This window comes from Bos mutus, chromosome 7, assembly GCF_027580195.1.
Source record: "Bos mutus isolate GX-2022 chromosome 7, NWIPB_WYAK_1.1, whole genome shotgun sequence".
NCBI lineage: Eukaryota > Metazoa > Chordata > Mammalia > Artiodactyla > Bovidae > Bos > Bos mutus.
The window spans coordinates 59,919,015-59,936,233 of record NC_091623.1 but is presented as its reverse complement, the minus strand read 5'-3'; the positions used below and the strand labels follow the sequence as shown (position 1 = coordinate 59,936,233).

Here is a 17,219-nt window from a genome sequence, read left to right as displayed (position 1 = left end):
AGATCTCCTGGCCCTTCCAGTTTCATTCATTCCTTCTGCTACTATTTAGGGAGGACGTGACGCTACCAGTAGCGGACCTGACCTTGGTAGGCGCTGGGGATACATCAGAAAACAAGACATGCATGGCCCTGCCTGCCCTGGGGGGAACTCATGATGTGGAGAGAAGCGGTGGGGATCCAGAAAGTCTTCCTGGAAGAGGGGAGGTCCAAACTGATGCAGGATGGCTTAGTCAAAGCTAGCCTGAGGGAGGAGGATTGGGTAAGGGGAGGGGTGGATCCCAGAAAAGACAATGGCATGTGCAAAGGCCCTTTGGCGGCAAATTTGGCTGCTGAGGGGCGGGTCAGGAGTGGGCAGGGCAGGGCATCCTCCCTTCATACTCCTGGGAGCCAGAGCCCAAAGCCATAGACATCTTCCCTCCCTTGCTTGGAGCCAGCAGCCTCCCTTTATACAGATGGGAACAGTGAGGCACAGAGAGGCCAAGGTGGCGCCTGAGCTCCCCCATGTGACAAGTGGCAGAACCAGGATTCAAATGCAGGATTCAAACGCAGAATTCTTAACCAAGGATTCTTAAAGAGTAAGCCAGGGTGGCTGAGGGTGGCGGTCACTGAGACCCCTTCAGGGGGTCTTCAAGGTCAGAATCATATATGGAAAAAAGATCCATTCAAAGTGACTTCCCTGGTGGCTTAGACAGTAAGAATCTGCCTGCCAATGCAAAAGACCTAGGTTCCATCCCTCAGTTGAAAAGATCCCCTGGAGAAGGAAATGGCTACCCACTCCAATACTTTTGCCTGGAGAATCCCATGGACAGAGGAGCCTGGCTGGGCTATAGTGCATGGGGTCACAAAGAGTCGGTCACGACTGAGCATCTAACCCTTTCGTTTTCTTTCCTTGGTGGTCCAGTGGTTAGGACTCAATATTTCCACAGCAGGGGGCACCACAATTATTAAGCGTGTGCTCTAGAGCCCACGAGCCACAACTACTGAAGCCCATGTGCCTTAGAGCCCGTGCTCCCCAACAAGAGAAACCATCGCAGTGAGAAGCCTCAGCACCACAGCCAGATGGTAGCCCCTGCTCGCCACAATTAGAGAAAAGCCCACAGAGCAGCGAAAACCCAGCACAGCCAAAAATAAATAAACAAAGTTATTTTCAAAATCATTTAACAAAAACAAGCAAAGAAACCAAGTGCAAAGATGGACCAATGGCCTTTAATGGAGCAGAAAGTGAAAAAGAACAATCCACCTCCATAAACCTCCTTCCGACCTGTTCAGCTGTAGGACAAAGAAAACTACCCATGATGACCTAAAACAGGCTAAAAATCCTCCTTTATCTGTGTATAAAGCTAGATTTTTCTTCCTGTGAGTACATGCTAAGTCACTTCCATCATGTCTGACTCTTTGTGACCCGATGGACTGTAGCCCGCCAGGCTCCTCTGTCCATGGGATTCTGCAGGCAAGAATACTGGAGTGGGTTGCCATGCCTTCCTCCAGGGGACCTTCTCAACCCAGGGATGGAACCCATGTCTCTTATGGCTCCTGCATTGGCAGATAGATTCTTTACCACTAGTGCCACCTGGGAAGCCCTTTCTCCTGTATATCCACCAAAACAACTATGGAAACCAGCTGAACCACAAGCAGATGTGAGAACCCTTCTAAACCAGACATTAAAGTGATTTGGGCTCTAAAATCACTGTGGATGGTGACTGCAGTCATGAAACTAGAAGACGATTGCTTCTTGGCAGGAAAACTATGGCAAATCTAGGCAGTGTGTCAAAAAGCAAAGACATCACTTTGCTGACAAAGGTCCATATAGTCAAAGTGATGGTTTTTCCAGTAGTCATGTACAGACGTGAGAATTGGACCTTAAAGAAGGTAGAGCACTGAAGAATTGATGCATTTGAACTCTGGTGTTGGAGAAGACTCTTGAGAGTTCCTTGGACTGCAAGGAGATCAAACCAGTCAATCCTAAAGGAAAGCAACCCTGAATACTCATTGGAAGGACTGATGCTGAAGCTGAAGCTCCAATACTTTGGCCACCTGATGTAAAGAGCTGACTCATTGGAAAAGACACTGATACTGGGAAAGATTGAAGACAGGGGGAGAAGGGGGCGACAGAGGATGAGGTGGTTGGATGGCATCACCGATTCAATGGACATGAACTTGGGCAAACTCCAGGAAATAACGAAGGACAGGGAGGCCTGGCATGCTGAAGTTCATGGGGTTGCAAAGAGTCGGACACAACTTGTCAACTGAACACACACGCACAGAATATGACTCTTTAACCTAAAAAAAATTTTTTTATTTAAACAATATAAATTTATTCTCTGACAGTTCTGGAGGTGAGAAGTCTGACACAGGTCTCATAGAGCTAAGATCAAGATGGGGGCAGGACTGGTCCCTCTGGAGGCTCCAGGGAAGAACAGACTCCTGCCTTTTCCGTCTTCTAGAGCCGCCACATCCCTGGCTCATGGTTCCTCCTCCATCTTCACAAACGGCAGCAGGTTATCTCTCTGACCCTCCTGCTGTAGCAATGTGTCTGTCCTCTCTCTCTGACCGTAGCTGGAAGGGTCCTCAGCCTTTTTGTTGTTGTCAACTGAGGCGAAAGTCACATAATATGCAACTAACCATTATTGTAAAGTATACCATTAGGCGATAGTGCATTCACAGTGCTCTGAAATATCACCTCTGTCTAATTGCAGAACATTCTCATCACCTCAGAAGAACACTCTACAAGTAATCACCCCTCATTTGCCCTCTCCCAGGCCCTGGTAACCACAAATGCTGTCTCTGTGGATTGGCCTGCTCTGCTCGTTTCCCATCAGTGGAATCACGCCCTGTGTGTCCCTCTGTGCCTGCTTCTCTCACTGAGCACTGTGTCCTCAGGGTCCGTTCACGTGGTAGAGAGTGTCCGGGCTTCTCCCCTTCTCATCGCAGAATAATAGTCCGTGGGAGAATGGATCAGTGTGTATATCCATTCATCTGCTAATAGACACTTAGTTATTTCCACCTTTTGGCTCCTATGAGTCGTGTTGCTATAAACATTCATGGACAATCATCTGTGGAGACATGTGTTTTCATTTCTCTTGGGTTGACACTTTGAAGTGAAATTGGGTCCAAAAAACTGCCGTTTTCCACAGAGACTGCCCCGCTTCCCATGCCCACCAGCAACACACAGGACTGCCATTTCTCTCATCCTTACTGACATACACGCAGTCCGTCTCTTTGACCATGGCCATCCTAGTGGGTGTGAGTGGTATCTCACTGTGGGTTATTTATTCATTTTGGGGGTTGCAGCTTGCAGGATCTTAGTCCCCTGACCTGCGATTGACCCGCACCCTTGGCAGTGAAACACAGAGTCCAGACCACTGGACTACCCAGGAATTCCCTCACTGTGGTTTCCATTTGCATCTCCCTGATAATCAGTGATGCCAAGCATCTTTTCATGTGCTTGTTGGCCACAAGTATATCTTCTTTGAAGAAAGGTCTATCGAGTCTTTGTGCATTTTTAAATTGGGTCATTTGTCTTTTTGTTGCTGACTTGTAAGAGTTCTCTACATATTCTAATAACCCCTTACCATATATGTGACTTGTAAATATTTTCCTCCATCCCCTGCTTTGCCTTTTCACTTTCTTAATAATGTCATTCAATACAAAAAAAGTTTTAAATTTTATCTAGCCCCCTCCCTGAGTTTTTTAAAAACTATTATTTTTCATTAAAAATATCATATTTGTGGACTTCCCTGGTAACGCAGTGGATAAGAATCCACCTGCCAGTGCAAGGGACACAGGCTCATCCCTGGTCTGGGAAGATTCCACATTTCTTGGAGCAACTGAGCCTGTGCGCCACAGTTACTGAAGTCCGGGCACCCCAGAGCCCAAAGGCCACGACTACTGAACGCACGTGCTGCAACTACGGATGCCTGCGAGCCTGGAGCCTGTGCTCTGAAACAAGAGAAGCCACCGCAGTAAGAAGGCTGTGCAGCATAACCAAGAGCAGCCCCCGCTGCTCACGCCAACTAGAGAAAGTCCAAGCAAAGCAACAAAGAACCAGCACAGCCAAAACTCAATAAAATTATAAATATATATGTATATTACATTCATGTGACCATGCAGTTTTATCATTTTAAAAGTTGAAAAGGCTTTAATCTTTCTCAGTTTTAAGTTATAATGTGGTAAATATTGTCCACAACGATAATCCATTTATTTATTTCTTTACTGAGGCCATACTTTGAGCAGCTTGCGAGATCCTAGCTCCCCGACTAGGGATCAAACTCATGCCCCCTTCACTGGAAGGACAGAGTTTTAACCAGTGGACTACAGGGAAGACCCAACAGTAATCCATTTAAACCAAAGCTCCCTGGGATCCTCAGTCGTCCTCAAGAGTGAGAAAGGGGGTCCTGAAAGCAAAAGGTCTCCTCTGGTGGACATGGTCCCAGCTGGTCAGTAAGGTGTGTGTGTTGTGGGGGGGGATCCACACACCCATGCCTCCCCACCCTACCCCACCCAGCTGCTGAGAGGCCAGAGGTTAAACCCAATGACGCCAGGCCTCACGTGGGGCCCCTGGTGCCACGCTGAGATTTTCCAGTGGCCAGGGTCCTGAACGAAGCTATCTTGGGATTCACCACTCTGGACTTTAAGCCCATCTTGGCAGCAACCCCCTTAGAAAAGGAAGTCCCCCGCTGTGTGGAGCCCCTGGGGCTGGCTGGCTGCTGTGGCTGGAGACCCGGCCCAGGGGGGAGGTGTGAGTTCCTTTCTTCAGCCACCAAAATCGGCCTTAATGTCAGGGTCAGGCGAGGGGACACACCGGCCTGGATATTTTTAGGGAGGGAAGGTGTGTGGTCGGTTATCTGTCCCCTGGGCAGCCTGGCCAGGAGGGGGAGGAGGGAAGGAGTAGGAGGAGGGGAGAGGGAGTGGGGTGACATCCACCCGCACCCCCTCTGCCTGGTCGACCCGTGACTAATTTAGGCAAAAGGCAGAGTGGAGCTATTTCCATCCAGTGGGAACAGGTGCAGCGCGCACCCCCCAACCCCTCCCGCCCACTTCAGCGCGCAGCCGCGCTCCCCATAGGCGGTGGGCCGCGTCCCTCCGGGGGGCCTCCGGGCTGCCCCAGCCTATAAAGGCGCGGGGTTTTCTCAATGAAGCCGGGACGCACTGCGGGGTTGGGCCCAGCCGGGCACCCGGGAGTCAGGAGTCAGCTTGCCAACCGCGGTCCCCGCCGCCCCTCCGCGCCGAGATGAAGTACATCGTGGGCATCGGAGGGTGAGCGGCCCGGGAGCGCGCGGAGGAGGGAGAGGCCGGCCGGCGCGCCCCTGTGCGGGCCAAGGCGGCGGCCTGGGCAGGAGGCCAGGGGAATGAATGGAGGGCTGCCTGGCGCCTGGTGTCGCAGGGACCCGATGCCCAAGGTCGGAGTGCTGGGAGTGGGGTTCTGCCCTCTGTTCGGAAATTCCCCACTGGAAGTCCCTTCCCCACCCGGAACCCAGAGTAGACTAGACCCCTGGGGACGGAAGACTTTATAAAGCTTAGGCAGGTCTTCTGAAGGGCTGGGGGGTGGGGATGGGGAGACACCAACCCCAGGAAGCTGCTGGGCAGGTGGAGTGGGGTCCTCAGAGTGGCACTCCACTGGGTGGCACCCGCCTTTAGAAGCTCCTTCTGCTGACCTCAGGCAGGGACCTTGCTTTCATGGGGGTTGTGGCCTTTTAGGACTATGCCTGGGAAGCATTTAGCAGAAGCTGGGCTAGCCTGAAGCTCCAACCTGGGAGGTCGCCCTGGGTCCACCCTGCGTTTGGTTTAGTGCTCCATCAACCTCTTGAAATTCCTAACAGAATGAGACAAGGGCCCCCATTTCTGTAGCCGGCCCTGAGGGCACGGTGTGCCTGTCAGCAACAACTCAAATTAACGTCAGGCAAGTTCTAACCTGCTCCGCTTCAGGTATGGAGGTCTCCTTTCCCACCAGCTCTTTTAAAAGCTGCAACTCCCTCCTTCCACATTCAGCTTTCCACTCCTGATTCCTGGGACAGGGACAGCCAGGTCAAAGGGACACTCACGTCCAGGAAGGCCTGACAGTCACCCTTCTGTGTCCTTTGACAGCCCCAGTCTAGAGTCCTTAGGGTGACCATTGTCCTGCTTTTCCTGGGACTGAAGGATCCCCAGGATTTGGGACTTTGGGCACTAAAACCAGAGATATCCCGGGCAGATGAGATTGAGCAGGTCACCCTGCTTTGCCCATTGTTTTTTGAGGATTTTATATATTTTTTGCCATACCACATGGACTGTGGGATCTTAGTTCTCCACCCAAGGATCGAACTAAGACCCTCAGCAGAGAAAGCTCAGTCCTAACCAGCAGGGAATTCCCACCCTTTGTCCTAAGGTGACTGCCTCTTCCCAGGTTTGCAGTTTTCTCCTTAGCACATGTTTAATAGTCTGGCTTTTTTTAAAAGCCCTGCAGAGGCTAGGTCACATTTGGGCCTCAGTTTGCTGGTCTGTAAGACCGGCTCCCGGCCCTACCTCCTGGGTTTGCGGTCACACTGAATGAGTCTGAACACGGAAAGCAGTGTTTCCCTGACCCCACCTGAGACTGCATGTTAACTTGGCAGCTTGTTTTCACATCTTCTGCTCTTTTCTCTGTTTCTCCCCACCGGCGAGTGCAGGCCTGTGCCTGGTCCGAGCGGGCAGTGGGCAGCAGGATGCCGGGCGGCCCAGGTTGGCCACTCAGAACCCCTCCCCTGACTTTCTGTTGCTGTTGCTGTTGTTCAGCACTCAGTCGTGTCCGATTCTTCTTGACCCCATGGACTGCAGCGTGCCAGCCTTCCTTGTCCTTCACTATCTCCCGGAGTTTGCTCAAACCCATGTTCATTGAGTCAGTGATGCCATCCAACCATCTCATCCCCTGACTTTAGATGAATAGAAATACCCTCTTAGCACATAGCCTTGTGTTTTAGGTTTCAGTCTGATCCTGGGGGCCCCTCAGACCCAGACAGGCCCACAGAAGGGACCCAGGCAGCCTCACATGTATGCTCTGCCTACAGCATGACCAACGGCGGCAAGACTACCCTGACCAACAACCTCCTCAAGGTGCTGCCCAACTGCTGCGTGATCCACCAGGATGACTTCTTCAAGGTGGCTGCCCTGGCCAGGGGCAGGGGAGGGGGGTGGTCCTGAGAAGGAGCCTCAGGGCAGGCAGACCCCTCGGGGGCGCCCTGGGGCCGGCGTTCTCAATTACTGAGCACCTACTATGTGCCTGGCACGTTCTCAGGGCACAGACAGGGAAAGTGCAGTTCCCAGAGCGGATGTGTCACCTGGGCGGTGCCCTTTATCCTCTGCACCTCCACTGTCCCATCTGCAAAATGGGCTCTGAGCCCACCCTCGTTGCTTTGTGGAGGGTGAGGGGCAACTTTACTATGGTTGTAACTGGTCCCAACTCCTGGTCCCAGTAGTCATGAAGTTGGGGAGGGGGTTCTGAGTGCCTTGCCTGGGACCTCAGAGCCCGTGACTCTCAGCTGCAGGGGAACGGGGCAAGCAGGTGCCCCCGGACCCTCACAGGGGGCTCTCCGGGTGCTGTTCCCCCAGGGTGGGGTGAGGTGGGAAGGCGGGCACTGAGCCCGCGGCTTGGGCTCCTCTGTTTCAGCCCCAAGACCAAATAGCAGTTGGGGAGGACGGCTTCAAACAGTGGGACGGTAAGAATGGACGGCGGCAGCCCTGCGCCCCTGCCCACAGTACCCCCTGGTCCCCACCCCACCAATGCCCTGTCTCCCGCCCCCTAGTGCTGGAGTCCCTGGACATGGAGGCCATGCTGAGCACCGTGCAGGCCTGGATGAGCAGCCCCCGGAAGTTCGCCCGCGCCCACGGGGTCAGTGTCCGACTGGACGCCTCAGACACCCACATCCTCATTCTGGAAGGCTTCCTGCTCTACAGCTACAAGTGAGCATCTCCGGATCTGGGCCCTGGGCAATGCGGGCCCTCCTAGGTCACCGAGTCTCTATTTCGACAGACAGGACACCAAGGCCTGGGGGTGTGGGAGGCTTGGGATTGGGGCAACGGGAGTAGGGGTGGGGGCAGGCCTTGGAGTCGGACCCAAGGGTCTGGGGCAAAAACCCACACCTCTTGGGGGAACTGTGTCTTCCGTGTAGGACCTCAGCTTCCTCAGACAGAGCAGGCTCGGTGGGATCCCCAACCTTGCTGGGTGACCCTGGGAAAGACACTGTACCTCTCTGGGCCCCTGAATTGGGAGAGAGGGATCACTCCACCTTCAGAGTAAGGGGGTGCAGTGGGCATAGCCAGAGACTGGCCACTGCTGGTCCCTCGCTCATCCCTAACTTAATCAGCCCAGACCCCTCTCCCCACCCAATCCTTGTCACCCAGGAACATGCCTGGAGGCTCTGGGGTTGTGTGCTTTGGCCCACGAGTACTGACCGTGTCCCCCACCCCTGCCAGGCCCCTGGTGGACTTGTACAGCCGAAGGTACTTCCTGACCGTCCCCTACGAAGAGTGCAAGTGGAGGAGAAGGTGAGCCTGGGGGGCCCTATCTGCGTCCCCAGGGGGGACCAGGAAATGGGTAATGCCTGCCAGACACACGGCCACTCTGAAGCTGCAGACTGCTCAGCAGCAGGCACTTGGGTGGCCGGTGCTGGGTTCCAAAGGCCCACAGCCTGGGGTCAGGATAGCATGACCCACCCCTGCCCTGCCATGGGCATCTCCCAGGCCCATTGGGAAAAATGCTGAAAGTTGGGGCACCCAGGCTCCAACACGGGGCCCCTGACTCTGTGGGGTCCCCGTTCCTGACCTAGTTCCCGCACCCCAGGATCTGCACTGGCAGCACCCCCAGGTGACCTGGGTGTTGCTCATTCTTGCCCATCTCCCTCCCCAGTAAGCGAAGCTACGCGGTCCCTGATCCCCCTGGCCTCTTCGACGGCCACGTGTGGCCTATGTACCAGAAGTATAAGCGGGAGATGGAGGCCAACGGTGTGGAAGTGGGTAAGTCCCTGAGTGAGATGAAGCAGGCCCCTCCCCGCTGGGACTTGGTGGGAAACCTGGAAGGCCTTCCTCGCGTCTCACCAGCAGTCTCTCTTGCTTTGGGGCCCAGAGGCTAGCCCGTCCCAGCTGCCTAACTCTGCGGGTCCGCTTCCTCCTGACCCAGCAGTCCACCAGCCCTGCTGTGAGCTGGTTGGCAGCAGCCCCAGGGACCCGGCCCTCCCTTGGCTGAGCCCCCTGGGCCCCTGACTACGGCCTTTCCGACTGCAGTGTACCTGGACGGCATGAAGTCCCGCGAGGAGCTTTTCCACCAGGTCCTAGAAGACATCCAGAACTCACTCCTGAACCGCTCCTAGCGAGGCCCAAGAGGAAGGTCCCAGCCCCCACCGCAAGGACCCACGCACAGCTCCGGCCACAGCGCAGCCAGCGGGTGGCACTGCAGCCAGACACTGCGTGACCATCCCTGTTGGGGAAGTCTTGTACATATGAGAGTGGACGCCCCACTCATAGCCCAGCAGCTTGGGGCCCACGAGGCATCCATCCATAACCTCGACGGTGGCTTACTTATTAAACCTAATCCTGTTTTTTAGTCGTTGGGGTCCAGCCTGTTGTGTTTGAGGTGCCAAGAGGGCCCCGCCCGGCCCTTCTCCTCAGTGTACTGGTAACCTCCGCGGGTGACGCTGAGAGCTCCAGGCAGTGGCAGTCTCCACCTGGTGGACCCACGGCAGCGTGGCCCTGGGTGGCTGCTTGAGGGTCTTTGGGCCTATTTTCCTCAAAAGGGAAATTTCCTGCCAGCTTTCAGCACATGGCGCAGCGCGGCCCAGAGCAGGGTCTGGGAAGTCAGCCCAGCCTGAGGGTGCCCCTAGGTCTTGGCTGAGCCCCACCCTAACTGCACCCCGGCACCTCCCCCTTGATCGGAGCTGATACTACTTCTCATGATTCAGGAGGCTCATAAGGACACTCTCCGTGTCCCTGAGCCATCCCTAGAAGGCTAGTGGTTCAGTTTATCGTGTACACCCATTTCACAGACGGGCCTGTGGAGATCCACAGAAAGGACTGGCTCACAGCGGGTCCATCCTGCAAGTCCTGCCCCACCCCACATTTGGGGTTCCAGGCTCCTGGGAAATCGCTCGCTTTCTGTATCCCAGGTGGAAGCCTCCTGCTCGGATGCTGCCCCTTCTCAACAGTCTTCCTGCTAACAGAACTCACCCGGCATAGCACTCACCACTGCCTTTTGCCCCTGCAGCCTCATAACTCAGCACAGAGGAAGGCACAAAGAAGAGAGGGCTGAGCAGATGGAAGGCAGCACAGCAGGGGCAGGGGCTTCAGCTCAGGCCCAGTGCAGCCACTAGGAAGGTGACCAGCCATCCCCACGTACTGGGGACTTTCCTAGTTTTAGCACAGAAAGCCCTGTTTCCCCAGAAATCTCTCAGAATCGAGACGATTGGTCACCATATTTTTAGTCTGTCTAGGGGCCGTGGAGCAAAGGTGAAGGAGCCTACAGGTTGAAGGTCAGGAGGGCCTGGGTGTCCCTTCCTGCCTGGCCATCGTCCAACCGTGTACCTCGTGGCTCAGAACACCAAGTCTTGGGACATTTGTTGAACCTGTTAAGTGTCTGCTTGCTTCAAATCAACAAAACCAAAGAGCAAATGACACTGTTATGGGCTGAATTGTGTACTCTCGCATTCATATGTTGAAGCCCTGACCCTTAGGACCGCAGAATGTGACTGGGTCATGATGAAGGTGGGTCTTAATCCAGTATGACTGGTGTCCATACAAGGAGAAGTTGGGGGACTTCCCTGGTGGGCCAGTGACTGAGACTCTGAGCACCCAATGCAGGGGGCCTGGGTTTGATCCCTGGTCAGGGAAATAAAACCCAAGTGCTGCAACTAAGACCCAACACAGCCAAATATATACATAAATACAAATTAAAATACAAAGTCTTCTAGGGACTTCCCTGGTGGTCCGGCGGTGAAGACTCTGTGCTTCCACTGCAGGGGGTGTGGGTTCAATTCCTGGTCGGGGAACTAAGATCCTGCGTGTCATAAATAATTTTTTTTTAACTCATCAGGTTTTGATAAGAAAAAAAAATCACCCAAAGTAACTTTTTTTTTGGCTACATCAACACTGCGTATGAGATCTTAGTTTCCCAACTAAGGATTGAACTTGGGTTCCTTGCAGTTAGAGTACCGAGTCCTACCAAATGGACTATCAGGGAATTTCCCAATGTGACTTTTATTCAGTGGAATTTTCGACATTTGTGACTTTAATAAAAAAATACATTAATGCCGGACTTCCCTGATGGTCCCGTTGTTGGGACTCCACACTTCCAGTGCAGGTGAAGCGGGTTTAATCCCTAGTTGGGGAACCCACATGCCACAGGGCTTGGCATGACCAAAAAGAAGAGTAAAATAAAAATATTGTTTTAAAAAATGGCATCATTGACCCAATGGACATGAGTTTGAGCAAACTCTTGGAGATGGTGAAGGATTCCCTTCTGGGAGAAGGGAAGCCTGGCCTGCTGTAGTCCATGGAGTTGCAGAGAGTCGGACACGACTTAGTGATTGAACAAGATTTTTAAAAATGCATTAATACTCATAACTCTCTAACAGCACATAACTGTCCTGCTAATAAATCAGGTGCTCAGTGTAATGGGTTAGAGTTACTGGGTATGTAGTACTTGGGTCAGCAAAGGATGGCCCCTGGGTCCAAGCCATCCCACTGTAGGTTTTTGCACATCCTTCAAGCTGAGAATGGCTTCACATTTTTAAATGGTTGTGGGAAAAAAAATTTAAGAGAAGAATTAAATTTCATGACACACATATATTACATGTATTCAAATTTCAGCATCTATAAATAAGGCTTCACTGGCCTTCAGTCATGCCTATTCACGTGTGCGTCAGCTACGGCTTCTTCCACGCCACGTGGCCCAGCTGAGTGGCTGTAGCAGACCCTCAAGTCTGCACAGCTGGAATCAGTTACCTCCTGCAGTGGCTGCACACACACAGTGTATGCGAGGGCTGGGGTAGAGGGCCCCAGGGAGTGGTCACCTTGTCCTGGAGGGCAGGAGGGAGCTGGGGCAGGGCCAGGAGCGAGTTTCAGTAGGGCTGCCAAGTCCTGCCCTTTGCCACAGGCACGGAGCACAGCGACGCTGATCCACCGGTCACCAGGCCCAAAATAGCCCAGGATGGGACCAGGATACGGGAGAGGTGGCTCCGGGGCAGCCTGAGCCCTGCCGGGTCACTAGACACCTTGGTCATTATGAAAACAGTAGAGGCGGGGCGGGGGACCATCTTGACCCAGCATGCACAGAACTTTCCATGTTTCAGCACTGAGGGTTCCCCACACTGGGAAAGCCCGGGTCCAGGCAAACTGAGAGTTTGCTCCCTAATGGGGGCCAGCCACCTGGAGAGGGTGGGTTATCCTATGACCCACTTCCCTAGGGCTCATAGAGGGAAGGGACCTCCCCATGGTCGATCAGCAGAGTTCAGATTTGAACTCCAGTCTGGAAATGCCCACCCAGGGCCTTCTCCAGCCAGGGAAGCATGCCAGGCTGCTCACACTTGCCCCAGATGGCCCTCCCACTAGAACCCCTGGAAGAATCTCTCAGTCCTTCTACAACCGCCTGACGGGCCCAGCGGATCAGCCCCACCACAGGAAGGCTCCAGGCCAGGCTAACTTGTGCCTTCCCCAGACAGAACGCCAAGAATAACCCAACACGCCCCTCCCGTGTCCACCAAGTACCCCCTGTGTCAGTGCCAGGCAGTCTCTAGGCAGTGCCAGGCAAGGCCAGGCAGTGCCAGGCAGGGCCAGGCCCTAGGATGGGAGGCCCCAAGACCAGGCAGCCTGGAACGTGAGTGGGCAGCCCTGGAACCCAGCTGCCTCAGCCCATCCTGGAGAGAGCCCCTGGGCAGGTAATGTGCCCCCTGGGCCTCACCTCCTGTCCTGGGCTTGGGAAGCCCACTGCTGCTGGGTCTGTGGCAGGTCTTGCCACCCTCCATGACAAGGAGCCCAAGGCCCGCCCCTAGCCTGGCCAGCCATAGAGTGGGTATACCCACCTGTGGGACACCTGTCTGGTGCTTGGGGAGTCTGAGAGAGCTCTCCTGTGCTCTGGCAATCAGAATAACCTATTCTTGATTTCCAGATGAGGAAACTGAGGCTCCCAGGGGTAGAGTCCCTTGGCCCCAGGAGACAGGGTTCCAGGACAGGCAGATGGGCCTGGGACATGGCTGTACCCACAGTCCTGCAGGACCCATCACCACCAGGCCCCCCAGCCCCAGGCCCGGAGGAGCCCCTCCCAGTTCCTGGTGCCCCCACTGCCTCCCTCTGAGGTCCCTTCTGTGGCCATTCATTCTCCTCCTGCCCCCATCATGGGGCTGGAGCAGACTCCCCTACCAGTACGGTATGTAATTAGTTCTCTTTACGAATCTCGCTTATTTTATTGGTTTTAACTAAATTCACTTAAAGAGGAAACCTTATGACCTTGCTGTGGATGGGAAAGCCTGCATGTCCTGACATGCGTTAGAATGAAACACATCACTAAAAACACTAAAAAAGCCTGCCCCCGTGTCCCTTAAAATTACCCCTGGGGCACCCAGTGATAAGCACCCCACCTTCCTGGAATGCCCAAGGCCAAGAACAACCTCAGGTTGGGGTTTCTTAACTGGGGGCGATGCTGCCCCCTGCCCAGGGGACACTGGGCAATGTGACACTGGACATTAGGGCTGTGTGGTTGTTACACTGGAGGCTCCTGGCATCACGGTTGTGGGGCCAGGGAGGCTACTCCAAGCCCCCCAGTGCCCAGGACGCCCCACAACCAAGACCCATCTGGCCTGAATGTCAGCAGAGCCAAGGGAAGCCAAGCTGGACTAAAGGCAGAGAACTGGCTCAAAACTCTACTCCCGACTTGGGGCGCCCCGAGTGGGACTCACTGTGTAGACCAGGCTAAGCACCCAGGATGGGACAGACCCTGACACACACCCATGTGACACTCACACCCACGAGCCCTTCATCTGGTGGCTGACACCCTCCTGGGCCAAGTCAGCCCCATCCCCAGGAACTTGGCCTGGCCTGCCCGCCACCCCACTTCTTGGATCCCTACAGGGCCCCAGGCACCAGGCAGCTCACCTCCAAGGGGGGACAAGGTGCGTCCTCAGGATTGCTGGGGGTTGAGGGGGATGGGAGAGATTCCGGGGGCCCCTCACTGGAATCTGGCTCCTCTGAGGCCACCCTGATTAGGAAGTCCCTCTGGGGATACCCCGTCCCACCCCAGCCCACCACAGACATACAGATGGGTGGGTGACCTTCCATGCAGAGCGTCCCCAGGCAAGCTTCTGGCCGGTCACCCCACCAGAGCTCTGCCTGGGGGACCCTTCCTGAATATCCTAACAGCCCTGGGAGGGGGAAGACAGCAGCAGAGGCCCAGGAGGTGGGGGAGGCGAGGCTGCAGAGCCCGCTCCCTGGCCCCCACCTTCCTCGTTCTATTTCAGGACGCCCCTACCCCAAGCACTTGCCACCCACATCAAGTAGCACTCAGCCGGCCCTCTTAATCAGCAGTAACTCTGCCCGCCCCACCTGAGTCCCCGCAGGGTCAGAGCTGCCTCTGAAGGTGGTGGCCCCCACCTCAGGCATCCTGTCTGCCAGGACGCTGAGGGGCGTCCTTGGGGCACACCGTGGGGTGGGGGGACAGCCAGTGCCGAAGGGAGGAGCAGGCTGACTGGGAGAGACAGGCAGTCACAGGCCCTCCGCGGTCGCCCAGGAGCACCCCCCAAGTCCACCCAGCACACTCTGGAGGGAGCCTGGTGCTCCCTCCAAGACATGCCCTCATGGCCATCTCGTCCAGTTTAAGCTTCTCTCAGCCTTCGAAAAACCAGGGAGGGGAGGGAGCGGCAGAGGGTGCAGAAGCAACTTGCCATCATATAAACGGCCCACCTGTAAGTCCTCCTGTTTGGGGACCCTCAAAAATACAAAACCCCAGGGGGTAGGGTTCAGCCACTGGCTTCCCTAGTGCCTGCAACACAGGAGACCCAGGTTCGATTCCTGGGTCGGGAAGATCCCCTGGAGAAGGGTATGGCTATCTATTCCAGTATTCTTGCCTGGAGAATCCCATGGACAGGGGGGCCTGGTGGGCCACAGTCCATGGGGTTGCGAAGAGTCAGACACGACTGAACGACTAACACACGCGCGCAGGGGTGAGGTGGAGGACACTGGGGAGTTAGGGGTGGGGTGGGTTGGGGGAAGCCCTGGGCTCCCTGAGGGGAGACAGCACCTCAGCCATAACTGCAGGACGCAGGCATCCTGGGGTCAACTGGCCAGGGAGGGGCCCCCGGCTCTGCCCCCTCAGGACAAGGAGAGTCCAGGAGAAGGCCCAGCCCCCTGCTCCTCCCCTCCCTCTCCCTTGCCCCCTTTTCCAGCCCGGCGGTGAAGTGCCCCGAGACGAGGCTGTGTTCACACGTCCTTTGCGTGGGGTATGTCTTTCACCATGGTTCTGTGTCTTACTTTTTGGGCCACCGAGTGGGGCTGGGCAGAGGGACAGGGGGATGGTTTCAGTACTTACTTTTCTTTTTCTCTCTGTACAACGGGGGGGCTAAAGGTCTCGGGGGCTGAAGGAGCCTCCTGATGCTGGCGGGGCTGGCTTTATAGGCCACCCTGTGCCCTGGGCAGGCACGTCGGTTATTAATAGTGGCTGCTGCCTCTTGCCCAAGTATGGTCAGGAGCACAGCAGCTGTGGGCGTGCAGCCACTGGGCCAGGGCAGATGGCATGGAAGGACAGCCCTCTGCCCCCCGAGAGGCGGGCAGCACCCAGCATGGGCTGGTGACACCTGGGCCAAGCCTCCCAATCTAACACCACCCGCTTAGTGAGGGGGTGCCCAGGGTGTGCTGGGCCTCGACATACCCCTTCCTCCATACCTTGCCCCGACTCTGGGCACCACTGTCTCCAAGGACAAAGCTGGCGCACACAGAGGAGCCCTGCCTGCCAAGAGTCAGATCAGGGGCCACGTGAACCCAGGTCCAGCTGACTCATTTTGCAAATGGTGCGTGGTTAATGGAGATGCTGGTGGACGGCCTCAGTTAAGGCCCAATCTGGGACTTCCCTGGTGCTCCAGGGGTTAAGACTCCACGCTTCTACGCAGAGAGAGCGAGGGTTCCATCCCTGGTCAGGAAACTAAGACCCCACATGCTATGTGGCCAAAAAAAGGCCCAATCTCATGCACTAGGAAAACCAGGAGGGCCCCAGCCACCCCGGATGAGGTCCACTGGCCCAACGCCCGCCTTCTCAAGGGACCAAGAGACCGGATGGGCTCCTGCTGTCACTGCCCCGCCAGCCCTCAGAATTATTCAAGCAAGTCAGCAACACCCTCCCACCTAGTCCTCTCATCACTAAAGCCTGCCCCACACAGCCCTGGGTTCACCCTGCCTGAGTGCGCCCCAAGTACCCCAGGGGCCTGCGGCATCCTTCTTCCAGGAGCTGTGAGTCCACATGACTAATAAGGAACCATCCACTCCTCTGCCTGTGTCAGACGTCCTGCGTCTAGCCACTCTTGACCCCTCAGTGGGGCCCTTGCTCTCTCCAGCGGGCTACAAGGAGGGGATTAAAACACAAGTCCCTGGGAATTCCCTGGCGGTCCAGTGGTTAGGACTCCACACTCTCATTGCTGTGGCCCCAAGTTCAATCCCTGGCTGGTGAGCTAAGATCCCACAAGCCACATGGCAAAACAAAGAAAGGAGAAAAAGAAGTCACTCACCCAGGAGCCCCCAGGTGAGCAGCCCAGCCACAACCCACAGTTCTGTCCACGCCCCACCTGGTCCACACCAGGGTCTGAACCCTGCCCACCCCACCACCCTGGAGAGTCCACATTGCCTCAGCTCCCTGCCCAACAGGTAGGCAGGAAGGTACATGGATGGGGTGGGCAACGACAGGATGTCGCTGGATCCCCCTGTGCCAAGTCCTTGTCCTGGGGTGGCCTTGAAATCATCTCCCCTCAAGGGGACCCCAAGACCCCCACCCCTACCCAGTCTTCCCCTAGCTCCAGCCCCTCCTGACCCTTCTCTGCTGGCCTTTGGTAGTGCCAGGAGGCTTCCTGACCTTTGGAGAACTTCTCTACAGGGCCAGCTGTCAACCCTCCCCCGAAAGATGGAAGCCATGGCCCAGATTCAGGGAACAGTGAGAAAGCTCAGCCCAGGGCTGGAAATAGCCCCAGTCATGCATGGCCCCAGTCTGAGGGAGCTGACAGAAGCAGATAGGGTAGGGGGGCT

At 55.6% G+C, this 17,219-nt stretch overlaps 1 protein-coding gene and 1 long non-coding RNA gene across 2 annotated transcripts; one reads left to right on the top strand and one right to left on the bottom strand.

Moving 5' to 3' along the window:
- Positions 1-2,267: 2,267 nt before the first annotated feature.
- LOC138988519 (uncharacterized) lies at positions 2,268-16,940 on the bottom strand. The gene is made up of 2 exons (XR_011464789.1): positions 15,520-16,940; positions 2,268-2,589 (listed from the first exon to the last, which is right to left on the bottom strand). It is a non-coding gene; the product is annotated as an uncharacterized lncRNA (long non-coding RNA).
- Positions 5,064-9,555, top strand: NMRK2 (nicotinamide riboside kinase 2). The gene is made up of 7 exons (XM_005895954.3): positions 5,064-5,255; positions 7,022-7,112; positions 7,621-7,669; positions 7,757-7,913; positions 8,427-8,498; positions 8,860-8,966; positions 9,234-9,555. The coding sequence occupies exons 1-7, from the start codon at positions 5,230-5,232 to the stop codon at positions 9,317-9,319; spliced, it is 588 nt and encodes a 195-aa protein (XP_005896016.1). The 5' UTR covers positions 5,064-5,229; the 3' UTR covers positions 9,320-9,555.
- Positions 16,941-17,219: the final 279 nt, after the last annotated feature.

Bases quoted from the DNA above. Each gene is read 5' to 3' on its own strand.
- NMRK2 (XM_005895954.3), top strand. From the start codon at position 5,230: ATGAAGTACATCGTGGGCATCGGAGG. The intron at 7,914-8,426 runs GTGAGCATCTCC...CACCCCTGCCAG, and splicing joins TTCCTGCTCTACAGCTACAA to GCCCCTGGTGGACTTGTACA. The intron at 8,967-9,233 runs GTAAGTCCCTGA...TTCCGACTGCAG, and splicing joins GGCCAACGGTGTGGAAGTGG to TGTACCTGGACGGCATGAAG.